General features: G+C 36.6%; 1 protein-coding gene across 1 annotated transcript in view; it reads right to left on the bottom strand.

Annotated features, from left to right (window-relative positions):
- NUP133 (nucleoporin 133) overlaps positions 1-19,698 on the bottom strand; it is a 28,816-nt gene extending 9,118 nt beyond the window's left edge. Inside the window, exons 1-20 of the mRNA XM_026053369.1 lie at positions 19,575-19,698; positions 18,609-18,712; positions 17,514-17,621; positions 15,714-15,845; positions 14,425-14,595; positions 13,778-13,933; positions 13,614-13,684; positions 12,839-12,986; positions 12,206-12,353; positions 11,058-11,215; positions 10,565-10,656; positions 9,526-9,689; positions 8,287-8,381; positions 7,959-8,183; positions 7,268-7,390; positions 6,738-6,837; positions 5,876-6,127; positions 4,573-4,706; positions 2,611-2,769; positions 1,583-1,718 (exon numbers count right to left, since the gene is read on the bottom strand). Coding sequence (XP_025909154.1) covers positions 1,583-1,718; positions 2,611-2,769; positions 4,573-4,706; positions 5,876-6,127; positions 6,738-6,837; positions 7,268-7,390; positions 7,959-8,183; positions 8,287-8,381; positions 9,526-9,689; positions 10,565-10,656; positions 11,058-11,215; positions 12,206-12,353; positions 12,839-12,986; positions 13,614-13,684; positions 13,778-13,933; positions 14,425-14,595; positions 15,714-15,845; positions 17,514-17,621; positions 18,609-18,712; positions 19,575-19,599 — 2,701 coding nt within the window. The 5' untranslated portion in view covers positions 19,600-19,698. The remainder of the gene's footprint in view (positions 1-1,582; positions 1,719-2,610; positions 2,770-4,572; positions 4,707-5,875; positions 6,128-6,737; positions 6,838-7,267; positions 7,391-7,958; positions 8,184-8,286; positions 8,382-9,525; positions 9,690-10,564; positions 10,657-11,057; positions 11,216-12,205; positions 12,354-12,838; positions 12,987-13,613; positions 13,685-13,777; positions 13,934-14,424; positions 14,596-15,713; positions 15,846-17,513; positions 17,622-18,608; positions 18,713-19,574) is intronic.
- Between the last annotated feature and the right edge of the window lie 414 nt (positions 19,699-20,112).

Here is a 20,112-nt window from a genome sequence, read left to right as displayed (position 1 = left end):
TGTAGGCGTTTAAGGAGAGGAAGAATGGTTCATGTTATTAAGAACACAGCAATAAATCCTAAGGTACAGTAATAACTGAAAAGGCACAATACCAATCAGGTCTACAAATGCTTGTTATAAAGCACAAATAAAGTGTTCTATTTTGGTATGTCAATAAATCACAGAAATATTTTCATTGAGAACTAGTTCACTTTCCACTTYCATACCATAAACCTTGTTTGCATCCAGGTTCCCAGTGTAATGCAGACTGAAAACTTTTGTTTAGTTCACCAAAATCACAAAATAAATACGCAAAAGTCAGAAGGCAGCTGTGGTGCTCTGCAGGAAAGGCGAGTTGGACTCAATTTCTCGGAACTTTTTGACTGACGACCTGAGTCAATGTCTGCTCCATCACTTTAATTACCCCATTTTTGATTTTCTCTCCCCACCCTTGCTGCCCCAGGATAAACTGCTGCTTCTACTGGGCTGAAATGAGGTCCAAATGGAGTAACTTCCACCATAACTTTGGGTGAGCTAATATTTTTTCTGGTTCTATTTGCAGAAAGAGGAAAATAATTCTGAGGAGCATTTTATCTGTTTAAATAGATAAGCAGAAGGTGGCTGAAATAATTATTTCATCTTTACAAATGGGAGATTGATACACAAAGAGTGTAAGATTTAAAAGTTAGGTCACACAGAAGTGTGTAGCGAGCTAAATATTTCAGCTAAATTTGACAGTCCGCTACTGCTGAAACAAAGCTTCCTCATTAGGTTTTCCTGTTTAAGGTGTTTGTTTCATCAGCAAAAGAATAAATTCTTAAGTTGTTTACACACAGCGGTAAGAAAAACAGCTTTGCCCACTTTTTTTTCCCTTAACATYTTTCCAGCTAGAGCACTGTCACTGTAGACCTTCTAGATAGATTAAGATGCTGAGAAAGGACTTTCTGAGATGACAAACGTAAGTATTTGTGGGTATATCAGGACAAGCACTGCCCTGTGGTATATTAGGACAAGTACTGCCTTGCACAGCTTACAAGGCTCACAACTTGAGCAGAATTCAAAATCGAGAGCCATTCGATAAATGAGCTTCAGGAAATTCTTTCATCTTTTATCTTGCATATGAAATATGAAAGATGAGCAGATTGGAAGTTTCAGCTAACTTGTTATTTATGCTAATATTTTATATGTTGTCAGAACAAGTAAAAAGGTAAAAGTTTCCACCTGCATAGTCCTAACTCCAGCCGACAAYAAATGCCAAGGTTATTGCTTCGTGTGCTCTTGTCACTGTGCTTCCCGCAGGGAACAGCTAAGTAGGTCAGAAAGGAACCCTTGCCTATCATCCCAGTTTGAAGCCAGTTTTTCAGGATAAAGTGTTCCCAACTTTTCCTCAAAATGCTTGTCTAATTCATGGTGGCTCAGGAGATGCTCAGCAATCTCTGTCACAAGCAAAAGCAGGGAACTGGGGCAGCAACATCAGCAGCAGCCCTTTTATACTTTCCAGGCTAAATGAGAACCTCAACCTAACAAATTCACTATCTGCAATATTAACACGCTCCYAATTCGGTAACTTCATCTATTTTTCATCTTGCTCCACTTGTCTTACCTTCTATTTTTTCTTGCAATACGTCTTCGGAGAAGTCAGATGCCAGCGCAGCTAATTTGCTCAGGCCGAGAAGCGTTTTCTTCTTTGCAAAATACCGGGTCTCTGCATTTGCTAGAGTCTGCAGCGTTCTGTGAGCCTGAAATTAAAACGTGGTTGTAAGTTTTAGAAGTCARTGCTAGATGAACACATCAGATCACACCAGTAGGAACAGCAGTCTACTGACTATTTAATATGCAGGTTACAGTATTACAGCTGTTAGGATATAGAAAGTAAAACTCTGCATTATCCTTTCAAGGAGGAAATATAGATCTTTAGTACTACAATATCCGAAAAATCTTTAATTATTAATCAAGATAAACTCTTAAGTTCAAAGGATAAACTGTGATTTATCACTGTGATTTTTTTTTCAAGGCTTCACCATAACAGAAAGACAAATATGCTTAGACAAATGAGCTTAGCATGCAGATTGATTTACTTGTTAATTACGGAACACAGAAAATAGAATGTTATGTATAACCCCTGTGGTAACCAAATAAACAGGCAGGAATTTACTTTCATGTCAAAGGAATGGAAAATTTCCCTTAGCATCTACTCAGAAATAACTATCCAGACAGAATTATTTTTATTTTGGAATCCTTGCTCCCTTCCCCCCACCATTCATAGTGCTTTGCTATAAAAGACAAAACCTCAGTCGTATAGAGTATTAGATTCCCAAACACTTCCCAATTAGACACACAGCCCAATAAAATCTCCTTGATACAAAATAGTCACCAACATGGGAGGAAAAGCAGCACTAACTTGCATTATACAATGCAGCAGCTTATAAGACAAACCAGATGGTGCCTCCAGGGAGGTTTTTGCTATTCTCTTAGTAATCCCTGTCATCCCTCTCATAACTCATTCATGTAATTCTTCTTTTGATCAAAAGCAGTAACTAGGTAACTTGCATACTTGAATATGTATTTAATCCAGCTGTTAAAAAGTTCTAAAATACAGTATTTCAGTTTGATTGCATTTGGAGAGCCTACCTTTTGCAAGTCCTGGCTATTGATTTCATGTAACCAGCTCAGATGCTCATGAGCCTGCAAAAAATTGGCCAACTGTCCATGCTGAGCAATAGGTTGAGATAAGAGCTTCCCACGCTTTCCTTTCTCTAAATACCAGCGAAACAGGAAATCTGAAAAATTCTGACAATGATAAGAACACATTTTAAAAATTTTCAATAAATATATAAAATAATGCAAAATGAAATATAATGGAATACAGTTGCTAACAATACTGGTTAGTCCACCTAACAAATGCAAGTTTTTCATGTTAGTCCACAAGAATGAGAACAGATATTACACCACCACCAATTCTGACCTCGTTTCTTCACCTGTCTCTTCYGCTCAGAACTCTGTGCTTACTTCTTCCTTTCACATTCACACGTTCACCTCCGCTGTCACTGTTTTGTTGAAACATTCCCCATGTCCAGCCAAACTAGCTASCTTATTTTTTTTCCCAGTCCCTTCCTTGCTTTCCCTAGCCAAAGCAATTTCTTTTTTATAAAGTGTGATTTTTTCCCACGAAATAAACAAACAAAAAAGGCACCTATGGCACCTAAAAAAAACCCAAAGAACGAATGAAGAATTTGCCCRTTTTGGGGGGATATGTTTGAGCATTCAACCTTCGCTACTGAAAACCATTATGTTCACTTCCATCCACTACTGACACTTTCACTTGTTCCCATTACGCAACCTTTTGTGCCCTTGTTTAACACAAGAGGGTCAGGACTGCAGTGACTTCTCTTCCCATTGCTGCAGCAGTACACAGATTGGGAAACTTTTTCCCAGCCCCCCCTTCACCCCAGAAACACAGAACATTTGGGGTCAGATCTCAAGAGCATCTGGTCCCAGGCTGCTGCTTAGAGGACAGTCAGCTAGAGTAGGWTGTCCAGAACAGCAGCCCACGGGGTTTTGGGCATCTCTCTGGATAGAGACTCCACCAGCTCTCTTGGCAACCTGCTCCAGGGTTCAACCACGTTCCCACTTAAGAAGCATTTTCTTATGTCCAAGTGGGACTTCCCATGTTTCAGGTGTGTCCACTGCCATCATCCTACCACTCTTGACATCTCTCTTCAGATACCTACACACACTGGTAAGAAAGAATTCCCCTTAAGACTTCTCTTCTGCAGGCTGAACAGCCCTAGCTCTTTCATCCTCTACTCATACGAGAGGTGCTCTAATCCCCTCAAGTGAGCTACTTAATCCCCTCAAGTGAGCTACTGCATTTTCCTTAAGCTTCCATTTTTTCAGTATACTTTAAAAATATTTACACCAGATTTGAGCAATTTCTCCAGCATCCATCAAGTCTGGGACAGTAAAACGACCATAGCAAAACCCCTACCTTCCTACTCTTAACTGCTTCTTCATCTACACAATAAATTTCCATCAGCTCTTTCAGAAATTGTCCTTAAATTTATATCTAATCAAACAACATTCCCAACTACAGCACTTAATGAACCAGTCAAAAGAATGCTGAGAAACATCAAGAGTGAGATTGCGTCTGAAGCACACAAAAAAATCCTATGAAGAGCTACTCTCTATATAGCTAACATCAACATTTCTGTTAACTTTTTTTTTTTTTTTTTCCCCCTCCCCCTCATGGTAAAATACTCCACTCAGTTTTGCAGGGTGAAACTCCACTCCAATTTCCTTCTTTGGATACACTGTCTGTAACCACCATGAACAGTAGGAGGGGAAAAAAAAAAAAAGCCCCACAACTAAAGATACCCCCAGGACTATTTTAGAGGTGTGTCACTGAAGTGGATTCAGAAGCCTTTGGATGGTGAGGAAGGGGAAAGGAAAATCTACTTTATGAAATATAGATATGGATATAACTAAACAGAAAACAAAAAAAAMCCAACAAAAAACACTTTTTGACTTCTTTGCGATATTCTACATGCCATCTTATTATAAAACACTACCTAAACAAACAAGAAAAAGAATTACCTGGTCTGCAAACTGGCTCATGTAACGCTGTAATCTAGCCTGGTTATCTGTCTGCTCACACATTTGCACCAGGATATCAAAGTCGCAGTACTTCTCTGCCAAGGCAGCTGCCATCTGATACTGTCCCAGGGAAACTAGGCAACCAAGAAGCAAAAACGCAACGAGTTAAACATGCTCCTCTTCAGCTGTAAGAGGATGTGTGACGGTAGAGAGAAATATTGTAAGCTTTTCAAGTGGTCATGTCAAGGAGGTATTTACACAGTCCCAAAGAGCCATTCAGCTATTTCTTACATACCCCGTGTACATGCAAGTGTCTCTACCACTCCTGCCCCCCACTGTAAGAGGGAAGAAGTTCAGAGGGCAGCAGACACCCTGCTTTCTCTAACAGCAATCCCATGCCTTCATAGTTGCACGTTCACACTCACTTAACTAGAGAAAACAAGAAAGCRGCAAGCAAAGCTTTTTTAACCAAAGAGAGCAATTATAAAGATTGGTATCTGCATTCAAAATACTTATTATTCCATCTTGTATTTTGATTCTACTGAAACCAGGAGTTATCAGAACACACTTGGCTTGTAAGGAAATATGAACTTTACATTAAACATCATTATATGAGATATATTTGCAAGCTATCAGAACCAATGAATCTCAATAGAACTGAGATTGATAAAGTTTAAGATTTTTTTTTAGATTTTAAAAACATTAAAAAAGCAGTTATTATATTGTTCTATTTTTAGCAAATCATTTTCTTTCAGTTAAAAATTGAGACTTTATGAATTTAGTAAAATGTTTTTTCTGTTATATCCCTTTGATTATTTGATTATCCAGATTGTTAGATCAGTAATACACTAATGAACACCGACTAAACTTTGAAACATATAAATTTATGTCAACTGACAACAATATAAACACTTGGAGGTGTTTCAGGTACACTCTGTYGTACCTAACAAATGTTAGGTACACTGCAGGCAGCTGCCACAAGATAAGCCTCTGTTACGAAAATGTAAGTCTACAAAAGAAAACTCCAAGCAGCAAAGTGTTACAGATACACCTTGCATGACTGGGTGTATTGGGTGTAATAGCGGGGAGAGAGGAGGAAAAAAAAAAAAAAAAAGCCTTTTCTGCAATCTGTTTTTATTCTATCAAAGATCCCATTGTCATAAGGTCATTAACTAATACTTTGAAGACACACATGTGAAAAACAGGCTTCATATGCAAATGCAAGATACCTATCAGATTTGCTTCGCTTTCTCRTCAAATGGAACAGTTCAAGCTTGCACAAAGCAAAGCACACAGCACTTACGGAGAGGAGCCAAGAGCTCTGATCTCTTCTGCACGTACTCCATTTCCAGATTACTGTATCTCTCCTGATCAGCAGGTCGGTCAACAGACAAAAGCTGAGCCACGAAGCCATCTAGGAAGCAATCGAGCAGCGCCACGAGCTGCTCGGCCACGATGCTGCGCAGGTTGCTGTCCACCTGGGGATACACCACCTTCAGAATGAGGCCGTGCTGCCGCGTCAGCGCCGCGCGGACGCCCGCTGGACCGCTGGATGCTTGGGAAAACACCACAAAGAACATTAAGAATCTGCCCCTCCTAGGGATCTGTGCGCTGGAGGACAGCAAAGACACAACTATGTAAAAATAGTAGTAATAGAACTAAACAATAAAAAGACACCAAAAATATTTTAACTTAAAAGCAAAACTAAAATTACCAATAAACACATCCCCATCTTTTCAACATATCAGGTTTGGCTAGGATGCAATAAATACTAAGAACAGAAACAAAAATAGCCTCAAAACTACAAAAACCTGTAACATCAGCTATCAGTATCAGATATTGAAGGAAAACAATACTTGCACATATTAAGAAACATATTAGGTTTGTCTCCTAAATTTTGCTTTTTTTGGAGTAGTCAAATTTGCAATTTAAGTTTAAACAATTATCAACACTAGCAGAGAAAATAAATGATAATCAAATGATACCTTTGGCCTCCACTATTTTTTATTGACTACCTTGTAACAGTTCATAACAATAAYTGTCTAACGTTCAGATTGAAAGTTAAAGCAAAGGTTTCGGAAAAATCTTTGTGTGTCTTCTGACACACGTCAAAAGTACAWTTTGCTTATAACAGGTATTTAATAAATGACTATCATACTTCTCACCTGTCCATGGAAGATATTCAGGTTCTCTTTCTGGAAGCTCTCCTGTTTTATATAAAGAGGCTCTAGACTGACGATACTGGCAAGCAGCTTGCAACATGTCCTATATTAAGGAAAAGGTATCAATATTTTGAAGTCTACCTATTTTTATACAGACCATAAAAACTGCTTCATCTTCTATAATTCTGAAATGTTATTTGACTGTTCTCTACTTTCTTGACTACTTTCTCAGCTGGATACCCACGATCAGGGCTCAAGCACTAGCCCTTCACTCCTCACTGGGCACTCCTGCTTGCACCACTTGTAAAGTTGCTTCTCAAATYCTCTTTAGCAGTTGCTCAGAAGGAAAAGAAACATCCCTAATTCTCCACCAGACCCTCTCTGCTTCCCTAAAGTATCTGGCATGTGAAAAAATGTATTAACTTCTGACCTCATGTCAGAAACTCAAATATATGTACTGCACTCAACCTGTCCAGTACTCTTCTATATCTACCCTTCTTCCTGTAGACCTTATAGCTTATGCTGTGCTATACCTTAATGATGTTGTTCACATTGATAACTATCTGGGCCCACTCCACTGATTCAACAGGGGTTTCTTTCAAGATTTGTTCTTCCTCTTCTAGTAAGCATTCAAAGATGGAATCTATCTGGGACACCTTGAAGAAAGAAAGAAAGAAGGAAGGAAAAAATCACTCTGAACACAAATACATCCATTACCAGATGATACCTTTAAGCCAAGTTACATGAATTATAAAACAAAAATAACACAATACAGATCAACAGTCAAAAATATTAAAAGGTTTTCACTCTTCAAATGGTTAATGAAATCACCAGCTTACATTTGACCAAATACTGAARAGTATGAGAACGAAATCTGCCAGAAGTAGTTTTCATCCCTAACCAGAACGCTGTCTTACCCTTCTGGTCAGCTCTTCAAAATAATTTACCACGCATTTACATAYGCATTGTAAAGTTTCACTTGTCCTCTGTGCAGGCTAGCTGGCAATCACAGTAAATCTACTCTTCCTATATGAAATCTGCCAAAATTCATGTTTTAGCCCCTAAATTTAAAAAGTGTGCACACTAAAATCAGGGAAACAGGGTATATACACATTTCTCAAGGGAAAAGTTTAAGAGTATTCATTAAGCCATCACAGTTTAATATATGCGATGCAATACATCAGTTCAGAAACAGGAGCATTCTGCTTGACCTTCTGTTCTTACCTCTCGAAAGAAAACATCCGCAGGAGTAAGATTTGGTGGAATGTCACACTCTCTTTTGTTTAAGGCCATCAGAATAGCAGCATTCACTAGATCTGGCAGCCTGGAGTGGTGGTTCTTGAGAACTATGGCTGCTGCCAGCTTCTCCGCGTGCTCGCAGAGCAGCAGCCGAGTCGCCATCGGCATCCCCCGCACTGGAAAACTGCCCAGACGTTCAAACACACCAACCTTTCAGAAAAGGACAAAACACCACAAGCCCTTTAGGCAAAGCTCCAGAAGAGAGAAAACAATAATGTGCTGGACTCTGAGCAGCAGAACGCTAGAACTCTACCTGATGGAGAAAATCAATGAAGAAGGAATGGGCTTTTGTCTTATCTTCTAGCTGATGAAGAAGAATGAGGGATGTGTTGCTGAAGCCGGCTGCTTCTGAAAAGAGGAAAGTCTTGGGTCAAGGCACTTTCTGCTTTCATTGCGTGGATCACTATCTTTCAAATCCAAGGCAAACAAACTCCTTTAACTTTCTATAGTGCTACCACACTGCTGTTCTTTTCTATACACACACGTATTTATTTACACAGTGTTTACACACCATTTTTAACTGCTGCTTTTGAACTACAACCTAATTRAGCTAAAACTAAGGAAAAAATCCAAACTAAACCAAAAAGTATCTTTCTATCTGCACAACTATTCTAAAGCACTCATGGGATTATGTTGCTAAAATAGCAGCTTAATAGCCTATTCAAATTTTAGTAGCATTCAGATTTTTATCTTCTGCTCTTACAGAATTTATTATGTGCGAGACTGTAACCGCCATAAAACAAAATGTTTAGGTCAGGCAGTCAGATATAATTCTCAACTGCCTTTAAAGGTGCCCATATAATTTTGCTGGAAAACACAAATGGTTGCCCAGGACTGCTCTTTCTTCCTCTTCAGATGCAATCCTCCGACATTTCCACCAAGAAAAATCAGGTCTGTTAAGAAGCCAGTTAAATACAACAAAACTGCCCTCATGAGTATCCACGTTTGTCAGTCCAGTAGATTGCTTCAGTGCTAAAGGAATTTTCCTACTTTAGAGAGTGTGAGACAAATGCTTCTAAAATAAATGCATCTAGTCCTCTTGCTGGCAGGCACAACTACCTCTGCCCCACAAAGGCAGGGGCTCATTCTGCCCAGGACCCCGGCTTATTGAAAGCTGAGTAGACACATTAGCAAAGGGCCAACCTTGAACAAATAAGCCCTTTCTTTTAACGTATTTGTCTGCAGAAAAACATTTCAATCTATCCTGGGAATCACAGCAAGTAGCAAAGTGGTGCTCTTTGTAAATAACTCCCTGCTCAGAAACAGGCATTTTCTTTGCTGTTTGTCTATTATGTGAAGACAAGAACTTATCATAGTAGATTGCAATTTTATCACTGCAGTCTCMTCAGATGCATCTTTTAGCCTTTCTGAAATATACTTCATTGGGAGAGAAGAGCAAGAAGCATCTATACATTCTAAGCAAGATTTATCAAGATTTTACCTGCAGGACCATATACAGCTTTTTGCAAAAGACAATACACGTTATCTTTACCTTCAGGTACAGATTCAGCCCATCTTGGATCAGAGGCAGGGTAATCATCCATTAAGTCCACACTGATCTGAGTCACTGCTCTGTCAAGTTCAGTATCAGAATCCAGATCAGCATTATTTGGAAAGAGCTCAACTACCATGCTTTGTGCATTAACAATATCTTTCCTGAAATAAAAGAAAGATAAGCCAAGTGAAATAAAACTATAGAGAAAATGTAAGAAAAAAATCATTTAGTAGCATTTTCAGAGATTCTTTTTGCAAAGCACTGCAGATTATAATCATGCAACACAGCTTTAAGTATCTTTAAACTAAATACAGATAAAAGGTATTCAAAATTTTCAGAGCAAATAGGTTGTGCACTGTTTTAAAGAAAAAAACAAACAACCTAGTAAAATKTTTGTAACCACTTTTTGTTCTATTCTCTCTGAAAAGCTTCAGGTTTCGCTCTCTATGTTGAATGTCAAGCTACAGAGCATCTATTGCTTTCTATAAAATTATTTCAAGATCACACGTAATCCTTCCCACTAATGGCAACACATTAAAACCTTTGGGGAAAATACATTCAGTGAATATAATGCATTATTCTCAATGCATTTGATCCCAATGCCCTTTAAATCTCCATAGTATAAAGTTGTTCTGCAGGTAAAAAACATGCAATATTCACAGAAAGCACTGACTTGATTTAGTGACTAAAAATGACAGTTGACAGCAGTCCAACTGAGACTAGCTTATGGATTTGAATTACATTAACACTGGAAATATTAGCATTTTTCACAGTAATTGGACTTCCAGTTTGAATTTTGATATCAGGACACTTTTATTCATTTATTTATTTTTTACCCAAAACAAAAAACTTCATCCAGTTTCTAGATGCATCAAAGCAAAGTATCCTTTTAAAAACTGGAGTTTAAAATATTAAACAAGACAACCCTATCTTTTTTTAGACAAAAAAGTATCTTTATCAAGAAAAACCTCTTACTAAGGTGCCTTTGAAGAACAGCAAACAAGGAAACTCCCGAAAGACCAGGTGCAATTTCTACCTGCAATATTGTAGAAAAGCAGCTTTCAGTAATTTAGTCTTATCTTCCTGGGCAGTAATTTCTATCCTATTGCTTGCATCAAATGCAGGACTCTGAAATGCAAAGCAAAAAGTTAAGCTGAAAGATCTGTATAAGGCCTCCTTATGGAATAAAAACGATATTTCTAAGGAACATAGATTTAAAATAAAGATACCRGCAAGCAATGATTTTTTCTTACGGCCAGCACAGCTCACAAGGTACACTACTATGGAAGTAATACAATGGTTTGACCTTAAGTATATTAGTAGAATTCACATACAATCTGCAAAGGAAGTTATACAAAATCTGTTTTCACRATTTCAGGTAAGTATTGTATTAATTTTCCAAAGTGAAAAYATAATACTGCAAGACGAACATGTTATTTCTGTCCTCRGGTWAAAATAATAAAAAACACAAAAGGAAAAGGAAAAATAAAACAAACAAAAACCAACCACCCCAAAAATCAAACCATTACCTCAGTGTTTGGTCCAGCAACAGAAGAAGAGAGGGAATCCTCAAGGTCTTCTGGAAGCACAGAAACATTTTCCCTAGACAAAATGGTGATGAGCCCACTTTTTTTGGCAAAGAAAACGGGAAGGCCAGTATAAGAACCTGCTCCTAAAATGCTGTCTCCTAAGATAACAAAAAACAAAACAAGAAAAGGCACATAAATGCAACATGACACACGTGACACAACGTGACATGATGCTATAGGCACTTACTAATTTTTAATCACAAAGTAACCGACAATAATCGTTACAACTACACCTGATTTACTGAAGCCGCAGACAGTCTGCTACTCACAGTGAAATGCTACAAGCCAAAACACATCAAGATTCAGATGGTTCAGATTCTATCTAGGGATCTGTGTCTCCTACTGAAGGAAGACATCTCTGAAGGTCAAAGACCAGATAATCAGAAACATAAGACAAGAATCCAGGATGAATTTTAGGTTGAGCCTGGAAATAAGTTAATTTCAAGGGTGGAGGAGGGGAAAAAAAAAATCCACAAGACTCCAGAGTAAAGGGCTGCAAAAAGACATAATTTTTTTTATAGCAAGAGTACAGAACTACTTCCTTTTTACCCAGAATACGGCAGAATAAAATACAATAGCAACAGTGGATATTACTTGAATGCTTCCTCCATAAACCTATGAGGAATCCATAATTTGAAAGATTTAATRAAAAAGTGAACAAGATATCTAAGAAAATATCACCAAAGAATATTAGAGCAGAACAACTAAACCCTCTAAATTTCTATTTTCAGTATCCTGAAAAGTCGGTCTCTAGAAACAGAAGTGACATGAACACTTGGTAAAGGAGATAGAAATATGCCAAGTTTATTTGAATTGTCACAAATGGGTCTTGGCAGAGGAATGCTTAGTAAGCAAACATGCTAACTGCTCAACTATACAAAATAACAAAAAAAACGCACTAATATAAGAAAAAAATAGAGTTTATGGAATGCTTTTTTTTTCGCTCCTTCACTTCAAGCTTTATTTTGAATTCACCACATTGCTTAAAATTAAGGAGTCATAGAAAACACATCGAGAAATCTAAACAGTGCAAACACTTTTTAGTTAAAAAGTATCCATGATATGTGATTTTTTTTACTGCACGTTACCTTGTATGCCAAGTATGATCTTCTCTTGTGGTAAAGAAATTCTTCCCGTTCCAGTGGAGCAAGCAAACACTTCGTCCTCCTTATAAAGGTAAGCAGCATGGCTGAAGTAGTCTGGGACTACCAGGCAGCATGTCAGTTCCTCTTCTGACTGAAAGTCAGATATCACACATATAATAAAAACCTTAAACACTTAGACAATTCAGGTTTTAAATTTGAAAAAATGAGCGTTTTATATGTTTATACATCATACAACAAAGCTACTTTTCCTTTGACCTAAATATTTAAGATATATTGTTCTACAGATGATTACTCTCCTTCTACAAGACTTAATGAATAAAAGTTTTAAAAGAGCATCAGCGGTACAGGAGAAGTGAATCATCTTCCCTTCCTAGCAAATCAGCTGTCTAGTAAGGATCAAAATACAGGTCCACTCATTCCTTGTCAAGACTCTACATTAACTAGTCTGAGATCTGTCTTAAACGGATTTCCTCAGAAAACCGTCAACACAAATCTCCAAGACGAATCTTAAGGCAGAGCACCCAACTTTTCTTTAGAGAAAAACAGACAGCTGATTAGCTGATTCATATACAGAATATTTTTTTTTGCTTGCTTTTAGAGCCTTCATGTGCGTACCTGAAAAGATGGATTATACTGTGTGACCTCCACAACAACATCATCAGACATCTGGAAGCCTTTATCTTCCACGGTTATGAGAGTGTAGTACACAAGACACGGGCGATCTCCAGGATGCCAGGCTGCAGCAAGTATCACCAGCCCGTCACTGTGCAACCAAAAACATCACACCCTTGACACACAACCAAGGACTTAATTCACCTGCTCAAACATTATTGCTTGATAAAACATCATTTAACCGCAGCACTTAACTGCATCATACCTATTTTCCAACATTCAACAATACTCATTTCCTCAAAGTYTATTATTTGTTCTTTTACGCTGTTTTATTTTTACAGTATTAATATACAGTGCAATGCTGAAATGTTGTAGTTCTTGCAATTTAATTTAAATAATTGATAAATGCAAGAGATTTAGCAGGAATAGAGAATTCGTTCTGTAAGAAGAGTAATGACTAGTTGCTAGCTGTCTTAACTTGCTTGATATTATGCAAGGAAGGCAGACAGAAAATAAGAAGAAAAGCCAACAAACTTGATTAAATTACATTAAAAGAGCAAAACGGGCTATTCTTAGGCAAACAATTGATAATACTAAAGAGATAATTGAAGCCATGAAGCATAAAATAACTTATATCTAATGTGACATACTTACTTTACAAACACTGGCACTCGAATAAAATTTAATTGCAAATACCTATGCAGAAAGCTCTACAAGAAACCAGAACCCACTTCTCCRTTTGATACAAGTCCTGCCAGATGCATGTATGCTTGCTTACCGATTTTGCTGCAAATCCATGTATTGTATGTTGACTCCTCCTTTAATATCTTCATAGTTACTCTCAGAACCCTAAAAAAAAAAACCAAACAGGAATGCATCTAGCTTATAACTATACATATGTAGGGTACAAAGAAAAGTGTGTTCAGATGAGGTGGCTCTTACCCAAATTGCATCTGAAATATGTTCCTTAAGGATTCTACTGATATCCCAGCTGAAAACATAACGTTCTGATGAATCCTCAATCTCCCATTTGTTTAGGTTTGAACTTGTTAGCATATAAAAGCTTGACCCTTCTTTATCCCAAAGAACACTAGAAATCTGGATTTAAAAACAATATACATCAAAAAGTTAAAGCTTACTTTGAATAAAACRGTCTATATGCATTCAGTCCACATAAAATAACTTACTTTGACAGCCTACAAAGTTAAATTACAAGATAAAAATATTATTGTAATTTTCAAGAGAAATCCTATTTTGTAGATAATAAGCGCATCCACAATAAATGTCTCCCTCACTTCTCCCAGGTTACTGCTGGTTCCTTCAGGCAGTACTGAGGTTGTTACCAGAAGGAGGCAAGAYCAAATACTCCAAAGTACTACGGCTTTAAAGTCTCCTTTCATTCAGATCTAAAGAGTAACCCTGAAGACTCCGTTTGACAACAAATGTGTTGCAATTTTGTTTAGTTTCTGTCTCTCTCTGTATATTCTTCTAGTCTTTTCTTCCTCCTTTCCTAAATACTGAGTCCATTACAAGAACATAAGACCCTAAATATTTAAAGTAATTATTATATGAGTATTTTCCAAGCTTACCGAAGCATCATTGCCAGGAGACAAAATACCCAGAAGGGAAGACACTTTTCGACCAATTCCGGAAAACATGCCCTGCCCCTGTGGTAGGGCATGCTGCTGAATCTTGCCAGAACCATCCGGGATTAGTCGAACTAGCTGGCCTCTRAAAGAGGATAAAATAAAGCTTCCTCCCTAGCAAAAAGAAAAAGCAACTAGGTTAATAAATAATCATATTTACACAACAAATCAACGACTGTCAGATAAAATCCTTTATGATAGCTCATCAGCGAAAAATACCAAACAAGAACAAAATGCAAGGCAAACGCCATATGGGTCCAACATTTCTCAGCGAACTTACTGAGACAACCAATGTAATGGCAAGGGGATTGCTGAAAGAATTAATCATTTTCTCTACAGGAACTGTTCACAGAACAAAAAAAATCACAGTTCTTACAAAGACACAATATAAAAGTTACGCTAAAGGTTATAACTAACCTGCCCAGACAAAAGAAAACRAATTAAATACAGTTGTCATATATGGAATAATGATGCTTTTCTTCAATGATTAAATTCTGTCCTGAATGTGTATTCCTCTAGCTCTGGACTCATATTTGTCATTAGTTTTCCATCTACTTTCTTCCAACTTTATACCTGAAACTAGGGCACAATCAAGCTCTAATCAGGTAGATAGATAAGTGTTTCTCAATATCCTAAAACTCTTAGGAAATTAATCCTTAAGATTGTTGTCCATCTGAATCGCTAAAATATTTACAACATGGAATAATAATAATACAGGATGCAAACAGTGGATGTTAGGATAACTTGTTGAAAAGGTCATGAAATGAAATGATAGTTTTGAAGATAACATATTGTAATATATGTGGAATTTTAGATATCTTCTCTTTTGAAAGTCTTTCCTAATTAGGAACATCAACAACAGAACATAGAATTTATAAAGATTCATATGAAACAACTGCCTTTGTTTTTGCGTTAGCAGGACTTCTGCCCTTGGAAGTAATCACGGYGGTAAATAATGACAATCTTCACAGTTTGAGGTAACAAGTCATCTCCATTAATAATTCTGTGGTTCAATCTGGCGTACCTCTCTGGCTGTAACACCAGTGTTTGATAACCATTCTATCTGTGCTTAATACTTAGCATCACCACAGTCATGCAGTCTCTGAAATTACTGCTTACAATGTCGAGTAGTTTGCTTTGCTTCATCTTTAATGAAGATTTAGCTCAGTATGTTTCACAGACTCCTTTTTACTTTTTAATTAGCAATTAAAGCAGTGCTTCTTGTACTGTACCTTTACTGCTGTTAGGAAACTGCACAGAGCACCTCCGAAGTCTGTGAAAGTCTCCATGTAGGAAGCTTCATGCACGAGATTGGGCCAGTAGCGTATGGTACCTTCACTGGTAGCAACCATTATTGCCAGAGACTTCAAGAGACAAAACAATTAATAGAATACGCAAGACAATATTTAACAGCAATTTTACTTTTTAAACAGCAAATTCAAACAGTTATTTTACATATCAAGATTTTGGGTGACTGAAGCAAAGAAAAAAAGTGGTAAATACACATGGATGCACACTGGTGAAGACAGAACTGAATAGGGGATGATTCTATAAAGTAACAGCTTACTATATACAGGGAATATAACTTAAATGATCATACTTGCTTATATTAATATATACATATATTTTACTGTTTCTTGATCCTGATAATGCAGGATCTGCTACTGAAAAGCAAACAATATTTACTGATGCAAGACAACAGAATTTGTAGAGACCTCCAGATGCAGAATCAGTACTGTGAGCCGCTACAGGAGGCTTGAAATGCAGACTGTAATTCAACAAACTAACTCCTCCAGAGTCATTAAGGGAAACACCAAACCATACAGTGGTGATTTTCCTTACAAAGGCATTCTGTTCAGAACATAAGCTCACACTGCATCTATACCAGGGCTTCTAACTCAGGAAATCACCCAGAGACCGATTTCAAAGAACAATGCAAGAGACTATGTTCACGTAGAGATTTATATAGAAAATATTGCTATATACTTGTTGTATATCACATAAAGCAATACAAGTATTGCTATATACTTGTTGTATATTACTTGGTTGTTGAATATTACAGAACATTATAACTGCAACTTAGAGCTGTTACTGAGCTCCCCTTAGTTTTCCAACTGATTTTTGGCTAGACACAGGCCTTCCTAAAGGAAAGTGATTGGCTAACCAACATCGCAACTACTAAAAAACAAAAAAAAAAAATCTATGCAACGCACTGTCCTTGATGACTTTTGCCCTTTGATTATTCCTTATCTTTTATTTTACTAAAATATTTTCTACTGTTAATATTCCTACTAAATTCTATGAAGTCATTGTATTCATGTATGGCTCAAAAGCTGAAAGAAAAGTTTAAAATCTTGATCTAGCTATACTACCTTCTCTTACATGTCTTTGAGTATGAAGAACTTAGACAATAGAGAAGTTTACGGGCCAATCACAAGATATTATGATTATTTTTAATATCTAACATAGTCTAACATAGTGTAAGTCTAACACATGCCCAAGCTGAAAATGAAAAGTTTCACTTCTTTATGAATGATAGCAACAAACTWATTAGCAATCTTCTATAAAACTTAGCTGAATTCTCCTTCCTTAACACAGCAGGATAAGAAAAGGCATTAGCAAGTAACCAGAGAACACAAACAAACAATCTTTCCTCTAGCATCAGTTTCTTTAGGAACACAAGTCGAGGAAAAGTGCAGTTTTTCACTCTTTAACCATGGGTATCAGAGTTAAACTAACTAAACTAACTCAGAGATAAACTAACTTTTTTAGCAAGCATATCAAGTACTTGCTTAAACTGAATATTTGATTTGATTTTCCTACCATTAGTTAGTAAAATACTTTATCTATACTATATTTTTGTTGCTTATGAAACCTAAGTACTCCTTTGAAGGCATATAATTGGATCCTCATTACATGTAAATAGAATAATTTGAAAAGACTAGCAGATTCTGTTTATTTTAAATAGATTTACTAAAAATACAATCCCACCTTTTTTAGTATACATAAAAAGAGAGTCTAAGGTTGATCACCTGTAGAGAAGGTGCTTCGCCCGAGGAACCGAGGAAAGATATGGCTGCTAAGCTAGAACTCCACTGGAAGTCACTGGGTGGCAGCTGCAGCTCCTTGCAGAGAGCTAGCTATAAGAAGAAAAGAGGTGCAATTATAAATATGTGATTAGAATAATTGGGCTAAAAATTGATCTTAAACCACTCCAGACACTGTACTAGGGTCCCAAAAGAATATCACACAAGATTTTTGGCAAGACTGCTGCAACTAGCAGTGAAACATCTACTTATACACTTTCAAATATAACTGCATTTCATTTGGTACTTGTGTTTCTTACATTACAATTTTGAATCATTTGTCTTTCAAAGGTGCAGTACCTGAGTGTGCCTGAAAACAACATAATAACATGACAGAAAAAAATAAACTGAAAGTGTTCGAGAATGTTCACTTAGTATTAAAAGACAGTGGAAAGAGAACATTCCTTTCAACAAAGTTAATCAAAAGAAATCTTACTCAAATTAAAAATCTTCTACAAATGCCAAATGCCACGCCACCACAAGTGTTAAAGTTGTATAATTAGCATACACCACCCTATTAAGGAGATTCTTGTTTTAATAACTACAGGTTCCTTCTGATCACACTTGCTATACACTGTAATGATACTGAGAAAAATACTGCACAGGGAAAAACACTTTCTTGATATAAGAAATCAAAGCAAAACATATATTTAGCACAGCTAAAACTAAACATTTAAGGTTTTTTTTTTGATTAGGTGAATAATCAGTCACACCATTTATACCAATCTGCACCATATTAGCTAATTTCTAACTAAAATAAACTTCAGCAGATCTATTTAACATAAGAGATAACTATTAAAATGAAAGGAATGTACCATTGTGTTAACAACTGAAAACAGAGAGAAGTACTCCCTTAAAAGCTTCAATTTCAATTTTTCTTAGAATGACTTTGCAGCAACTCAGTCCCTTTTAGAGGAAAATCAACAAACTCCAGCTCATGAAGAAACTCTTACTTTAAATAACACAAATGAGAAACATTGCTCAGGTAGCATAAAAGATACACACTTTTTTTTTCCTCCCCCATCTTCATCTTCCACTTACCTTAGCAACTGGAGACTGCCCAATCTTCCAGATAATCAGCCTCTCTTTATGGACCAGCCAGGCCCATCCGCTCTCATCCACTTGAACGGTCAACTGGTCATCAGCTACATTAAAGACATTTAAAAAAGACATTAAAATTTAAGACATAGATGAGCAATCTTCAAAATCAACAAAACTTTGTTTTGATCAGAAAAGGAGAAATTTCGTTTCTAATCAAACCTTATTCTACATTAGGATTTCCATTTATTTGGTTGACATGTTGAATTCCTCCACAATTTAAAAGTCCATTTGACAAACTCCTAACTTTTCAGATGAGAAGACAGACAACCCTGGAAGCTGTCCAAATCCATCCACTTATGTCAGATAAACTCCTAACAATTACTGCAGAATTTACAAAGCAAAGAGCTTACATTTCTTTCAACTTTATTAGAAAATTTAACCACAGGGAAAAATTGCTGACACCACCAAGTAATTCTTGATCGTAGGGATCAGAGCTTTACTTGTAGAATTTTTTTTTTTAAGTGATAAATATGTTTTGTTGTTGTCATCTGCTGTTTTTATCATTATTGCATAAGCTGAAATTACATGAAATTGTGCACTTAATTTAATGGTTTGGAGTGTGCAGCTTAAAGTGAATTAAAAGAACTATATCAAGTAAAAAAAGATAGGAGAAAAAATCAATGCAATTTTTTGGAGAATTTCTACTTACCTTTTTAATACAATTGAATTATAAGGATATATATGTTTAAAATAGTACCTGAAAGACATTAGCTTGTTACCATATCCATGAGTATTATTATTATTATTATGTTAACAGCTACATAGCTAATGAAACGAGATTCAAAACAAGGCACAAACACCTCATATTCCACTCCAAGGTCAAATTCTAAMCAGCACCGACATGTTAATTTCTCTGTCATCTGCCAAAGTCTCCATGAGAAAATAACATATAAATTCAGTTCTTACCATCAGCCTTTTTTAGGGCTTCCATAACTTTAACAGGGAGAGAGGATCCAAACGCCTTAACATCATAGTTAATAGTGTCACTCGCTGAAGGATGCTGAATAACTCTGGTAGGAGTTGCTCTAAAAATAAGTAAATAAATAAATAAATAAATAAATAATCTTAGTTGCCAACTTTTTCTCCAGCATTTTCAACATACAATTGTATAAGGATCTGCTGTGTTTAAAAATGGACACAATGAAACGGGTTTGTCCGTGTACAAAAGGACTTTATCTGCTGCAGCACCACCTAGAGCAGTTAATTTAGTGTCTGATCCACTTGCTTTATAAGTTGTTACGCTGTTACCAAATTCCTTTATACGCAAAACCAGTTCTCTACAAATTTGATATTCCCCACTAACRAAACTTAGTTCTTATTTCTTACACATTCTTGTTGCACTGGAGATACATCTGAGGAACCTCAAATATCCCATGTTCAACACGTTGTTAACACTTTAAATAAAGGACACTTAGAATGTATTGAACATGGGGTATTTTACATG

This window comes from Nothoprocta perdicaria, unplaced genomic scaffold (assembly GCF_003342845.1).
Source record: "Nothoprocta perdicaria isolate Ctin4 unplaced genomic scaffold, notPer1 scaffold_99, whole genome shotgun sequence".
Classification (NCBI taxonomy): domain Eukaryota; kingdom Metazoa; phylum Chordata; class Aves; order Tinamiformes; family Tinamidae; genus Nothoprocta; species Nothoprocta perdicaria.
This window is presented reverse-complemented; position numbering and strand designations above follow the sequence as displayed.